The 14,707-nt window shown below is 39.7% G+C and overlaps 2 protein-coding genes across 3 annotated transcripts in view; one reads left to right on the forward strand and one right to left on the reverse strand.

Moving 5' to 3' along the window:
• Positions 1-1,672: 1,672 nt before the first annotated feature.
• On the forward strand, positions 1,673-4,054 carry cmklr1 (chemokine-like receptor 1). The gene is made up of 2 exons (XM_054611190.1): positions 1,673-1,724; positions 1,851-4,054. The coding sequence occupies exon 2, from the start codon at positions 1,870-1,872 to the stop codon at positions 2,914-2,916; it is 1,047 nt and encodes a 348-aa protein (XP_054467165.1). The 5' UTR covers positions 1,673-1,724; positions 1,851-1,869; the 3' UTR covers positions 2,917-4,054.
• Positions 4,055-5,291: 1,237 nt separating this feature from the next.
• Positions 5,292-14,707, reverse strand: part of wscd2 (WSC domain containing 2) — a 32,718-nt gene continuing 23,302 nt past the window's right edge. For both annotated transcript variants that reach the window (XM_054610853.1, XM_054610854.1), the window contains 6 exons: positions 13,867-14,051; positions 11,437-11,558; positions 11,185-11,359; positions 9,968-10,132; positions 9,664-9,864; positions 5,292-7,110 (listed from right to left, as the gene is read on the reverse strand). In XM_054610853.1, the coding sequence (XP_054466828.1) occupies positions 6,758-7,110; positions 9,664-9,864; positions 9,968-10,132; positions 11,185-11,359; positions 11,437-11,558; positions 13,867-14,051 (1,201 nt within the window). In that variant the 3' untranslated portion in view covers positions 5,292-6,757. The remainder of the gene's footprint in view (positions 7,111-9,663; positions 9,865-9,967; positions 10,133-11,184; positions 11,360-11,436; positions 11,559-13,866; positions 14,052-14,707) is intronic.

Consider the following 14,707-nt stretch of genomic DNA (forward strand, 5'->3'; position numbering starts at 1 on the left):
ATTCATCATAATAACATGCGAGGAAACCCAAAGGAAATGTTTAACATTTTTTCTCCACTGAACATTAAACTGAGGTGCTTTGTTAGCGTCCCAAACCATTATTTTTAGAACAAGGTAATACAGCTCATAGAGGAATAAACTTGTCATTACCATGCTAATTTCAACAAAGTAAACAGTAGAACAGCAGTTGTCAATGTCACGGAAATTGTTAATAAATGTTCCTCGTTGATCAGACCTGCTCAGGTTGTTGTGGGCGAGGTAATGCTGTAAATGATGTGAGATCACTGAACTTCATCCTCTAAAATGATTGATAAAGGTGTCCAAATTGATTAAAATCACCTGTGTGTTTACAATGGGTGTGCAGGGCCTTTAATACAGTATCTCTCATTATCTCAATATCTTTAGTTACAAACAGTGTGGAGGACTTGGCACTCTTCCATCCATATTATCATTTCTACACAAAGATAAAATAGGGGAAATTTGAATTGAGTAATTGTAAATAAAAGTTATAAAGATTGTTTCTCAATATATACTAAATAGACAACAATTTATTCATCTTTTTTTTCTCTTTAGTCTTTTTTAACCTTTCAATATCTGAGGTATTTTTTCATGTCGATGGCATATAGAATCAAATCTCTAAATACTACTTTATGTGAAACCAACACATTCACCTCAAATCATGAAAAGAAACAGAAAACAACATGCAGTTTCACCCTAAAGGTTCAAACTAATTCTATATTTGTGGACTTTTCTGTTTGTTTTTCTTTAAAATCCTTTCTGTCTCAGATTACGACTCTTCATCCCACTGAACCTAATCAGCTTATTATCTTCTAGAAATGTGGGAGTTTCAGATGAAATCAGGACTCAAGGGTAATGTTTGAGAACATTACTGTCCTCCTCACTCATTATAACATCTTTCAAATTGAGTAGCTTTGCCATCTGCGGTTCTTCATCTCGCTGCTGCTTCGGATGCTTCTGCCTCGATAATCATCACTCTGTGAAGCAGGACAACCATAGAGAGCTGATTCAGTCATTAACGATGGCAGCAGAGTTCTGTGGCCTGTATTTACAACAGCTGTTGCTTTTTGTGTTGTGCTATTAGAAACAGCTGCATGAAAAGCTGTGGCTGAAATATCAAATTAAAATCTGTGTGTTCATTGCCTGAGAATGCTTTATAGTTTAATGAATACTGTGCCGTTACATGCCCTCCCCCTCTGACTGCCTTGAACAGTTACAGCTGGCCAACAACATGTGTCTGGAGAGATAAGGGTATCATGAGTGCCATCACCTAAGAATAAAGAAGGAAGTATAATATGAATGTGGGTGTTTTAAGATGCTTCCCTTTTCCACAAACCAGAGACACAACATAATGTAAAGATTCAATACTAAGTTTTTTATAGAATTTACTTACAACCAACAACAAAATGAGAAATGACAGAACACTTTTAATAACACGATCATGTCTATGTATTATGGTTTAATATAATCTATTTAATATTTTTCAGCCACAAAACAAATCTCATGCAATTTGGTCCTTTTAAGTCTTCTAAGACATCAAAATGCAGTACTGAAAGTATTTGAGGGATGGAAGTATTGAGAAACACCCGGTCAGCTGATTGCAGATGGGTTGTGTGGTTCTAACAAGTCTAAGGAAACGACACAGCCCTGTTGACACAAACCTCTGGACACCATCAGGCAACAGCAGCGGAAGGTCTGTGCTTCAGGTACGACGTTATTGATATAAAGCAGCTTCATTTGATTCAAAAACATTTTCATCTAGTCAGCTTTGTTGGAAAATTATTTTATATGTGATTAAATTTTAAATTGTCTCCCTTTTAATTTTTTCACAGAAATCTCTAAGAAGCCAAAATGGATTTTTCAGATGATTATGATTATCCAATGGACTATAACTACAGTGATAAATATGAAAACTACACTACAGAGAAGGTGCTAGTTTTTCAGCACCAATCGACATGTGTAAAGGAAGTTTTGTGTGTGTCCTTACTCGTGGTCAGTGTGGTCATTTGTCTGCTTGGCTTCTGCGGAAACGCTCTGGTCATCTGGATTTCTGGCTTCAAGATGAAGAAGACCGTCAACACCACCTGGTACCTGAGCCTCGCCATCTCCGACTTCGTCTTCTGTGCTTTCCTCCCGTTCAGCATCACCAACATGGCGATGGGGGAGTGGATCTTTGGTCGCTTCATGTGCAAGATCGCCTCCTCTGTTATGTTCCTCAACATGTTCAGCAGCATATTCCTCCTGGTCGTCATCAGCATCGACCGCTGCGTGTCAGTCGTGTTTCCAGTTTGGGCTCAGAACCATCGTACCATCAAAAAGGCGTCCGTTGTTGTTTTCATTTCCTGGCTTCTCGCCATCACACTGAGCTTTCCCTCTGTCATCTTTCGGGAGGTCAGCACTCACATGGGGATAACCGTTTGCTACAACAATTATACATTACACCAACACAGTCACAAGATAGTTGTATTGAGCCGCTTCCTTGCAGGGTTTATTGTCCCTTTCATTGTCATCATCATCTGCTACTCCATCATCATTCTCAAACTGCGAACCAACAGGATGACCAAATCCCTCAAACCGTTCAAAGTCATGTCGGCACTCGTCGCTGCTTTCTTCATCTGCTGGTTCCCCTACCACGTGTCCATCCTACTTGAGCTCAACCATCAAAGCTACAACCAAAGCATTTTGATTGCCGGACTCAAAGTAGGCAGTTCTATGGCGGCAGCGAACAGCTTCCTCAACCCGGTGTTGTATGTTTTCATGGGCAATGACTTCAAGCAGAAGTTTAGGAGCACCGTGCTCTCAAAGATGGAGAACGCAATGGGAGAGGAAGGCCGCACCACCAGCCGATACCTGTCCAGGTCCAGCTCCATGGACGGCAGAGCTTCCACACACATCTAGACCAAAACGTTTTCACTCAGGTGACATCCAAAATACTGTTTTATTCATAAATGCAATTAATTAACATAGGACTAAAATATGTATAGATTCACAGTGCTAATGGGCATTTTCGTTGTACTTTTCTACTGTTGGCTGCATTAAGAAAGCGGTTGATAATTCAGGCTCACAACACATTATGTAGTGAAAGAATCTGCGAACTTGAATTAATATCTAAACATGTGCTTCACTCATTGTGCACGGACGGCATGGGTGACATCAATCACATGCAGCAGATTATTTTGCTGCGTGATTATTTTGTGGAGAGGTTTGCAGGCAGTTTTAACTGCAGCACAGTGGGGAATTTCTGTTGCAAAATACAAAGACTGTAAAATATGACGGATGCTTTCTGTTAATAAATGTATCATCATTATATCAAGCATTGTTTGTAATTATATTAAGCTAAAGGAACATTAAGTGGGCTCCTTTCACTCACAGTTTGCATGTATTTTTGATCACAAATGGTGGCGGAGTCTTTCAGCGCTCTTGCATGAGCGTTAAAAAATAATTTTATGGCATTATTTTGATTAGTGAAACCAAAAGAAATGTGTACAAGAGGAAATAATCACATTTTTCCTAATTTGGGGCAAGGGGCTTCAGTAATTTTGCAGGAAGTATTTGCTCATCGGTTTGTAGAATTGGTTGTTGTAAAGTTTTTTTAATTTGACCTGAACTAAAATGATACGCACCTGGCCGCACAATTGGACACAAACAGAAGATCACCAAGAACAATCTCTGAAGGAAAAGAGCCAAGAATTGATTACTGGTATTTCTTTTTTTTTGTACATAAAACCTCAACTTTCCAAAGAGGGATGTGTTTAGGTTTTTATTTACTTGCACCACAGTACGCAATAATTTTGTGTTGCAGCATTAATGCATGTTGTGTCAGACTGACCCAGATGCAATGCACAAATGGGTGGAGGACTGCTGTTGAGATATGTGCAGTGTAGTTTGTTCACCAAGCTTTTATCCTCAGGTGACAAAAATAAGTGTGTTGAATATACTTTTATTTTTGTTATTTCATGTGGGAGAGCTGTACACTGAATATGATCTGTGCAATAAATTTGTATTTCTTTCCCGAAATAAAGCTGTTACTATAAAAATCAAATCTTTGACGTTTTCATTTGTCAATATTGAAGCAAAATGTATTTTTTTTCATCGAGAGCTTTAAGTTGAATTAAATTTGATTTATTTGCAGTCAAAAATAGCCGACAAGCATCAGCATTTCATGGACAGCATAATTTATTTCACTGGTACCTCACTTGCAGTAACAAATGCAGATATCCACCCTCTCATCACTGCCCACCAGCAGTCGGAGTAATGTGACCTCTTTTTTTGAACACTTTTGAAGACTGAAAGAGAAATATGAGTTAATCTTGTGTTAGACAAAAAAACAAAGAGGTGCAACATCTCAAAGGTCAAAGCAATTCCTCCCCTGAAGGCATAAAATTCTCAAAAAGAAATGATTTACATGCTGTGAACGGTGAACCTTTTTGAACAGAAGTAATCTCACTTCCTGCTCAGTAACAACAAAAAAGGAATAACAACCACAAGAGTGCCTGGTACTTTTTCATGTTGAAACAGCAGAAAGTAGGGGGAAGACCCAGATTGCAAAGGTTACAGGAGTCACCGGCAGTGAACCACAATGACACTTGGGCAGAGTTTACTTTTTAAAAGCTTTTTATTATGAATATTGGACTGAAAAATAAATTGTATTGTTGCTCTGTATTTGCTGGATTGCATGCTAACATTTTCGCCAAGGATGTTGTTTTTACAGCTTGTTTTGCTGTATTTATTATAACTAATTTGTTTGTTGCTACAGATCAGATCAGATATCAGATGTATTGCCATGACAGTTTGTACCGACATTCATGTACCCTCAGGTTTAATCATCTAGTGCCACCACCAGTTCTTTGGTTAACACTCAAATGCCATTCCTATGAGCCTCAGCTGTACTTTAACTAGTGCTTATTGGAAAATGTGAGAATGCTCACAGGCTAAACTGAAATGCTGGACATGGTAGATTTATATATCATATTCCATTAAATTTGAAGTTGCTTCAACTTATCTGTGTTATACAGGAGGTCCTTAATGTGCACACAGGACCTTAAAAGCACTGCATGTAGTAATAATTTAACTTTGACTAATATATTTACATATGTTAGGATATAATAAGTCCACTAAGTACTGCTGAATAATGGAGGAGCCTAGAGAGACTGTACCATGTTTAATACATGTTTTTATATTTTTAAAAACACACAATCACCTTTTAACTTGTCATCTTAATTCCATATTTTTTCAGAAAAGACAGTCGACCGTGCCACATCATTTTATGAACTCATTTATTGGGCCTTATCACATTACATTCATTCCATAGAAAATACATTCATATGTGACACCTATGTTCAGAAAGTGCCGGCTTGTCAATGAAAACAAGAGCCAATAACGTTTAAAGCATGTGTTAAAAATAGAAACAACTTCTCCCCTTTTGCTTGTTGCAATACAAATGTTATCGATGTTTCAGCAAACACTATAAAAATATATTAATATCATTCTAAAAATGGAAGTCAGTTATTGTTTACTGGCCCTCAGTCACCAGCGTTTTATCTATATCTATATAGATATAGATAGAGATATTTATTTAATATTTTTAAGCATATGGCATAGCGCATTGAGTACCGTTATAAGACGTGCTGCTTATAGAATTTGAGCAGAATTTTTCACACATTTGTAGAGTTTTTTTAAATTATGAAGAGAAAAATGATCACCAGCTTTAACCGTTTCATAGCTCCTCTAACAGCAAAGCAATCGAACAAAAACAGTTTGTATTGATGATTACAGTAACTGTCATGAAATAAATCTATACTGATCACTACTGCTAAAGGTAACCTCCGATCCATAACACAAGTGTTACGCTAATTTCTCTGTGATCTTTGGGGCAAGTGTTGCACGGCAAAGTGCTTTTTGGATTTCTGCATGGAGTCCAGTGTTAAGAAAACATATTCACAACCAAATTAGTTGACATGTGCACTGCACGGCAGGGATAAATAAATGCTGTTGAGATAAATCCTCTTCTCTCCTTGAGTCAGTGCCTTCAAGAGGGATTATTCATCTTCTTGAATACGAGGAGCTGAGTTCTTTACCTCTTCATCATTGAAAATAAGATTCTTCTTACTAACAGTTAGTTGAATAAATTACAGAAACTTGGAAACACACCGTATCATCATCATCAGGCAGTTATAGCCTGCATATTGCATTTTACCCTGGGAGGTCCCTGGGAGAACAGGCTTAACTTATTTAAAGTTTTCATGTATAAAATATTATATTCTGTAACTGTGGTAGCAGCAGAAGATTCATACATTTAAATTTTTTCATATCACATATTTGTCTTTTGCACAAAATAAGCCCATGTATATTTGTTTCTTCACTGGCACAGTCAGATGAGCCTCTCTGTAGTCACAGCTATTGTACCTTCTTCATGTTAAGGCATGTGCCCATGCCTACACAGCACATGTGCATAGAGCAGGATAAGGAGTGCTTTTCATTTAGCCGAAGAGAAAAACAAACCTCTGCAGTTAAAACTGCCTCTTTTATTAATGCATGAAGCTGCTGAGGTTCAACAGAAAATGAAAGAACATGAATAGAAAATGAAAATAGGAGGGTAAAGAGACAGCTTCAACCTATGTTCACAGAAAAATTATTGAAAAAACTATTTCAGTAACGTAATCCTACAAAATATGGTGCAGTCTGTTGACAACTGTCCAATTAAAGAAGGGGAAAAAAGAAAATGAAGGGATCACGTATATCATCTTGGCATATATTCCTCTGGAACTCCAGAAATGTTCCTTTTCCTCAAGGCAGCATCTACTGTTCTGACCAGTTCATTGATGTTCGCTCGCATTTCCGGGGTATAGGGGTCATACTCAAGCTTTCGTAGCCCAGATCGCTTGAAGTTTCCATCCTTTTGGCCCTCGACGCAGAGAAGGCGTTCCTCCGAAACCTTCAAACCCAGGAACTGCACCATTCCCTTCAGCTGGGAGAACAGGTCCCTCTTCACATTCTCAAAGTGGACCACGTGGACGTTCTTCCCATAATTCAGCCAGTCCAACGTGTGGGACGCCCACCAAGGGGCATAGTTCTTCACAAACTCAGGCCACTCTGCAGGACAAATGAGATTGAAAGAGATACAAAAAATGAATGAATGAATTAGTCAAATTGAGGACTGAATGTGTACATGGAGTAACTTCTGAAAGAACTGGACAGTAAAGTGGACATTCTTGGTTGTCAGTCAAACTGCAGAGGTACTGTAGAAAAAACCCTTCGCTTGCAACTTTTACTCATTGATAATCTACTGGCCCATAAAAGCGTCTTCTGGCAGGAGCCGTGCTGCATTAGCAGCACACATCTTCACAGTTTGGAGAGGTTGTCGTTAAAGTTTAAAGCCTGCTGAGTTTGCAGTGCTGTCAAAGAAACCACTGAGAGAAGCACAGCAGACAGAATATTATATGCTGCATGTGAAAACACAACCAGCTGTACAGAGACGCTGAGGATCTGCCGGGTCTGTTCTCCTTTCTATCAGGCTTTCAAAAGCTGCCAGAGCTTAAAATAAGAAGGAACCAAAATAATTGCAGCTCTATTCTGAACATCCTGTTCAGCTAATGTTTGATTGAATATCAGATTTAGTTAAAATACTAATGCTCTTATTAGCTGGGGTTTGACTTTAAAAACCCCACATAAAGGGGTTTATGTAAGAGCCTTTCGCTAAAGCCAACTGATAACACTTATAAGTAACACAGCACTTTGTGAAAGGACATGGCCTCCAAAATAAGCTACCCTTGCCCCTGAGTTGACTTTATGGGGCCACTCTGGAGGGCATCGGTGTCAGTAACATCATCTGAGCCCCACAGGCCCCCCCCCGCAGAGGTGAGTGCATCAAACTGTACATGTGGCGCCCTGAACACAATGACATGCTGACTCTCAAATGGGATCCAGTCGCTGTATTCAAAGTGGCAGCTGTCAAAAAGCTTTCTCTTTACTGATGTCACTGCATCATTTCCCGACCAGCAGAAGGAATAAACATTTATTGGAAATGGCAGGCCAAATGTGCTGATGTTTCCACAAAGAGAGACAACTGCTGGGTCGGCAACTCTCCAGCCTCCGGAAAATCGATTAAACCTTGCGGAGAGTCAGAGAGACGGTACGTGGTCCAGACGAAAACCAGTTGCCATGGTTACGGAGACACACTAAGGAGGGTGAATGAGCTGAGAAAAGCGAAATATGCATAAAATATAATTATATGTCAGCAAAGGGCATAACATTTAATAGACAAAGGGTTACTGGACCCTGAGGTTTCATTTCTTTAAATGATGCCGTGAAAATTGACCTTTTTAATATCCATTTTAATCATCAATTAAACTCAAGAGGAATTTAACTTGTCTAACGTGCAGACACATTACTAAATAGTTGCACAATGCAGGCGGACACAGGACGTAAGACAAAAGGTCCAAATGGTCTATACGTGATAAATTAAGTTTCTAACAGTGCAGCATCTTAATGTAAAATATGAATATCAACAACTTTATAAATTAATTTGCGATTTATTTCAGAAACGATAACGATATACTGGTACCTCTTGAGCATAATGTTAGAGGAAGTTTCTTTGGATACACGTAGATGCTGTAACATAAAGGACTGAGGTTGTGGTTGGTTTGCCAATTGTTTCATTTCCCATTTTGATATCATGTTCAAAATGCTTTTAGGACGTTTTCAAAGCGTTGTGCTGAGCCATATCGGTTTTAAGGTTAAAAACCACTAAAACAGCCTGGTGTTTACTGCTTGTTTCTTCCATTTCCTAACCATCCTACGTCACCATAGACCAATTCTCAGTTATTTTAATATTACCACAGAATAACAGTGACGTCATTGGTGGCAAATTTTATTCTTTTTTATTTATTCAGTAGGCCTGGAGGAAGTTTTATTTCCTTTTCTGATTGTATAATATTAAAACTGCTGAGGAACAACAGTGCAGAGTCTGAGACTCTCATTTGTCCTTCAGCTGGATAGATTTTGCCTCTATGTTCACAGAATCTTACATTGCGCCTCGTAAACCGAACAAAAATCTCTTGCTTTTGAGTTGTTTTAATCACAATACAAGGTGTATTGTTACAAATACTGTACAGTGTACTCAAGACCATATTTTGAAGGTCTCTTCTAGGATTCGACCACATATATACTCTGTTGTCTCAGTCTCTGATTAAGATCACTAAACTGCCTGTGCATTTTCTAATTTATTTGTTAACATAATTACTGGGTTTGCTCAAAGAAAAACAAAGGAAAATTCCTAAAATTCACCTCTGCAATGCCTTTGGATAATCTTATCAGGACATTTCTCATGGAACACTTATACATAAACACACGGCAGTAAAAGAAGAGATCCTTCATTTGTTTTCTGTGGGTGATTTTGGGGAATGTGGATCTTCCAGATCAATGTTAAGAGTGCATACATGGTTTGCATGTTCCACATTTAATGGTAAGAGTGACCTGCAGTGTGGTACTCGTACCGATGTACTCTTTGTCTTGACTTGGTCTGGCCCTGCCTACGTCTTGGTTTTGACTTGGCCTCAACCCCTCAAAGTCTTGGTCTTGTCTCTGTCTTGTTACACTCTGGTTGAGGTAGTTTTGACTACAACACTAGTGGCTACAGCAGCTCACCTTTCCCTTTCCAGTGGGCTTGAGAAGCAAATCCAATGTGACCGCCATATTTTCTGTTAAATTCAGCCATGAGGGCTTTGTAGGGGTTTCGGATCATGATGACGCTGGAGTCAAAGGATTCGATCTCCTTCCTGCCGCTCTCATGCGTCTTAATGCAGATCGTCCTCCCACTCCGCCAGTGGTCTCGCTCCCCTTTAAATCCTGTGAAACAATGACAATCCCACAGTGGATATATTTAATCCACAGAGGTGTATTCATAAATGAATATGTTTGTGAATCATGTCCAATCAATGTCAATCTCTACCTTTATTGTAAAGGGAGCCATCAAAGTAATAGCTGCCAGTGTAGAAGCCAGTGGCCAGTTCTATGAGGTGGCGAGCCCAGGTGTTTCCAGCTCCGGGGAAACTGGCGAGAGCCACCAGCTGCTTGGCACGAGTGGGAAGGAAGTGCCGGTCCATGCAGCGGTTATCTAACAAAACACAATGACAAAGAGGCTTTGTTATTGTTTTGTTTTATATTTAGAATTACTGAAACATTCTACAGTGATAAACATTGGCAAGATCTGTGACAGTGCCTTGAAATATGGGGTGAAAGACGGTGAATAATGACTATGCAAAGTATTTGCGTTAAGTTGCTCAACACAATCAAGCTTCAAATAGATACTGAAAGTTAGTCAGTTCCAGTTTATTGTGTTATTTTGTAACAATGGGCGAAAGGCAAACAAATAATGTTGAAACATTGGACATTATTGGCAAAGATAGTAACTATAATCGGAGTAAAAGGTCTAAATACAGGAATTAAGACCTATTCTGGTGTTATGTTTTGATGTGCGTAGGTTAGTTTAGTAGGACTGTTTCCTCTTCTGCACAAATTGCCTAACAATCGTCATGTTCTGACATTAAAGTGTGACATTAATACAAAAAAAAGATTAAAGAAGCCAATAGGTGCAGATTTCTGAGAACAACTTGTCCAAAATTGTTACATAAAGTTCACTTCCCCCTGCAGCTTGTTCTTGTTTTTTTTGTTTTTTGCTTGACAGGGTTAAACCTCTTTTTTGTTGACTGAGCTCTGTGTTTTTGCTGATCCAAGATACAGCTTCCTAGTGCAACGAGGAAACTTTGTCCACAAAAATGCATATCGTAGAGACAAAAATAATTTTATAAAAACAAAGAAATGTTTCTACAAAGACGCAAGATTAAACTGTTATGATAAAGCTAGACTTCATCTGGGACAGGATACTTTACAGCTGAACTAAATAAACCTTCAAATAACAGTAACGTTTCATGTATGATGACAGTACATGTTTATAATCAACTTTATTGGGAATTAAATAATTTCAAATGATTAAAAACCTAAAAAGGAAATAAAAACTCAGTTGATATAGAGTCGGGTATTTCTTAGTTTAGAAGAACTCAGCATATTCACACTTGGTACACTCTGTCGATGTGGATGTATATTTTTCTTGCACACATGGTGTGGCTGAGATGCCTTTATATGCTGCTGTGAGCCACCAAACGTTACCTTGAACCTGCGTTTGGTACACCACAAAGTACTTGTCGTTCCCGCAGCTCTCGAACTCTTCTCCTTGGCAGCGGTGGAGACACATGGACTCGTCCTCCGGCTCATGAAGGGAGAAGAGAGGAGTCGGGAAGCCGCAGTGACATCGATCTCCAGCTAAGACGGCCAGCGTTTTCTCCTGAAATACAGCTGCTATGAAACACTATAGACACACTCAGGTGTACAAATGTACAATGCATGAATCCAAACACTCACCTTCTCCATGCACATGTCCACACATTTGTCCACAGACATGTTTTGGATGACCGCGCTGAAGGGAAGTGCCAGAGTGACATTGTCTGGACTGTGGAAACACCCTTTGAAAATGGCACTGCCATCTGAAACAGACAGAACAACCCAAAATGTTATTCCCAAATAGGAAGAAAAACAAACAAACAGAATATACTCCAGTTTTATGGTTACTGAGCACAGCTTCCATCAGATTGGCCTCTATTCACTGACCCTCATGAAGAGATCCCTCTGGGACTCTCCCCAGTCTACTGAGGCCCTGACCTGCCAGCAGTCTCAGCCAATAACAGCTCTAACCTCCCTGGTGTGTGTTGATGACCCTTTAATCTCAGATCCTCACTCTGGTCAGATGGATAGACCATAAATCACAATAGCAGAGAAGAGCTGCTTCTTTCTTACACAGAAAGGGTAAAATTCTATTTCATACATTTTCCTAGTTTCAATTTTTTTTTAATTGCTACTACTGCACACACATCTTTATTACAGAATGATTGGACCGCTTTATCCGATGAATAATCAATCACAGCGGGGAAGTGGTTTTTAACATGTGCCGCTTGTGACAGGAAGGTCGTGGGCAGCATTGCTTCAATACAAGTTGAAAAGCAGTGTTTTAGGTTTCTGCAGAAGAAAATCTTAATGTTAGCCTGTCAACATGTCAGCCGTGCTGATGTAAATATGAAGCTCTCAAAGACCGTTAAGCATTCACAACAGAGGAAGAAAGCTAAAAGCTTTTTACTGTGACAGAAACCACTATGAAAACCGCCTGCTTGCTCCAACGGCGCTGAATAAAATATGCACATGGAGCTGCAGTATTTCTTCCTAGTTGGATTCATGCAACCTGCACCTCCCACCGACTGCTGAGCTCGTCTTAACTATCAGTGCTGTGAGGCTCTAAAACAAGGTGGCGCCGCTCGCAAATTAGCTCTAGCCATGAGGACCTAATGTTTTATTTATTTTTGACCTTTTTCCCTGACTAAAAGTTGCATTTTTAATGTCCTGTCCTTGCCCTCTTTATTTACCGCCAGTATATCTTCCCTGCATGCTCTTTCACGTTACCCTTTTTTGTCCTCGCATGTGGCAGAGCTTTTTAAATCAACCTGAGATGCTTTCAAACGCATATCTCAAACAAGGTCTCAAGCAAATAAGATCGCTGATTAAAATGCCTAGCTGAGTTAAACGTAGAAGAACATAATCTTGGGTTGTATAACAACGAGGCAAAATAAATTAATGCAGAATAATATTTTGCAGGATCATCATAGCAGTTAACTTTTGCTAAACATGCTCAACCACGGGACCGTAATGGTCTCCAAGTGATGAAAACCGCAAAACAGCCACCTCGACACATTTCCTGCATTTCCTCTTTGATGTTCACATGACGGAGATCAGGGTCAGAGGTGACAACACAAACATGAAGAGCTTATTCAGCAGTCTGATGGTAAATAGAGGAAAGAAAAGCAGAAATGAAAATCATAATAAACAAAGAGCCCTGAACTGGACGAGGACAGTGGGATCATTTTAATTGAACAGTTCTTAAATAATCACCATATATGTGTATACTAACTCTTTCCTTTTTCATAAGCAGATTGTTTCTAATAAGCAGTTGGCAGATAAAGAAAAAGGAAGAGCAAATACAAAATGGAAAAGGTGTGAAAAGTCCCCTCACTCCATTGAAGGGACTTTTTTTTAACAAACCAGCTCAACAAACAGATCTTTTTCACTTCTGTTAATTAGCCCTTCACTTTACTTCTCTAGTTTTTCAGCAGCAGTTAGTGTTAAGGACACAGACCACGGCTGGCTGGGCTACGTAGGTAACACAGCTCTCCTGGGAAACAGGTAAACACAACCAAGCAGCCTGCTACCAACTCTGTGGCATTGACAAAATAAAACAAATATTTTTCCTTGAAACAGCCTGGCTTCTTAGATTTCTGAATCAAAATAGCATCTTGGTGCCTCAGTGGACACTGTTGCTTTACACAGGTCTGCTCCTTTTCAGCTCATGGACATCAATTCCATTGTTCACCAGGTCTGTCCTCAAATTCTCAGTTGACTAAAACAACTTTTCTCCATAAAGAATCAAAACAAAACCATCACTTAACATCTTGTGTTACCAGAAACGTGCTCATCACTTTTGATTCAGCATGAAAAAAGGATAAAGAATGACTTATCGACTAAAGAGATCTCAGTCGACTGAGTAAAGAATGTCCGATTGGTCGACTAATTGAAGAAGAGGCAGCCCTAATGTTCAATTTTATTTTTTTTATAGCAAATTAAAAAGAGCAAAATCTCTTTTATCAAGCTCTCTTGTGTTCACTTGATAAACCTGTGTTGAACCACTAGTTCTTCCTTATGAGCCTCTTTGGGGAGTTTTTTGTTGTTGTTGCAGAGTGTCAGACTCACAGCGGCGTGCCGACTCCTGGCTCAGCTCCAACCTATGGATGGACAGTCGGTTGGCTCCTCCGCACAGGTTGCTCTTCTCTCCTTTACACTCCATGTTGCATTCGCTATCCGAAGCATTGGGGGCCTGGATCTTGTGACCGCAGTAGCACTCCGCTCCGAACTCCAGACCTGCATACATGTATCCTCTGGAGGGGAAGAGAAAGGAAAAATCACGAGCATCGTTAGTTCAGGAAAGACAGAGTTTAAGTGATTGTTTTGAGCCTTCATGACATTTCTTAATCCTTCACAGGCCAATACAGATTAGCATGCGGAGCAACTGGATAAGCAGTAATCAATAAAACCAGACAAATGGGGCACAGAGGATGTTGAAGTTAAGATGAGAACACATCCAAACGTTACTCTGGAATAACATCTCTCTCTTTGGTGTAGATGCTATGATGCTCTTGGGGCAGTTATAAATATACTGTATCCATCCCATAAGGTATATTCTCTCCTCTCTGTTGCTGCATGGAGGGTTTGACTCCCTAGAGGCCTTTTGGTTGCAATTAGACATCCAACACGCCCCTCACACAGGAAAAATCCCCTCGGCTGTCAATCAAACCCAAACCTCTGTGCTCTGCTATGTGCCGTTGCCCCTCATTTGTTTGTCGGTTCTTATTAACCCGCTGCTCTGGGAGAGGAGGCGAGCAGGCTACAAGATCGCTCTCTGCTCCTATACTCTGTGAGTCACTGATGGGTGTAATTCAATGCATTCAATAGACCCGTCTCTGGTATTCCACAGGGAGTGAAAATAGGTGAAAGAAGAAGGGTGAGGTAGCAGAGATGGGGAGATAGGATGCTA

Source organism: Anoplopoma fimbria, chromosome 13, assembly GCF_027596085.1.
Source record: "Anoplopoma fimbria isolate UVic2021 breed Golden Eagle Sablefish chromosome 13, Afim_UVic_2022, whole genome shotgun sequence".
Taxonomy (NCBI): Eukaryota; Metazoa; Chordata; class Actinopteri; order Perciformes; family Anoplopomatidae; genus Anoplopoma; species Anoplopoma fimbria.

Excerpts from the sequence above, each read along its gene's own strand:
- cmklr1 (XM_054611190.1), top strand. The coding sequence starts at position 1,870 with ATGGATTTTTCAGATGATTATGATTATCCAATGGACTATAACTACAGT.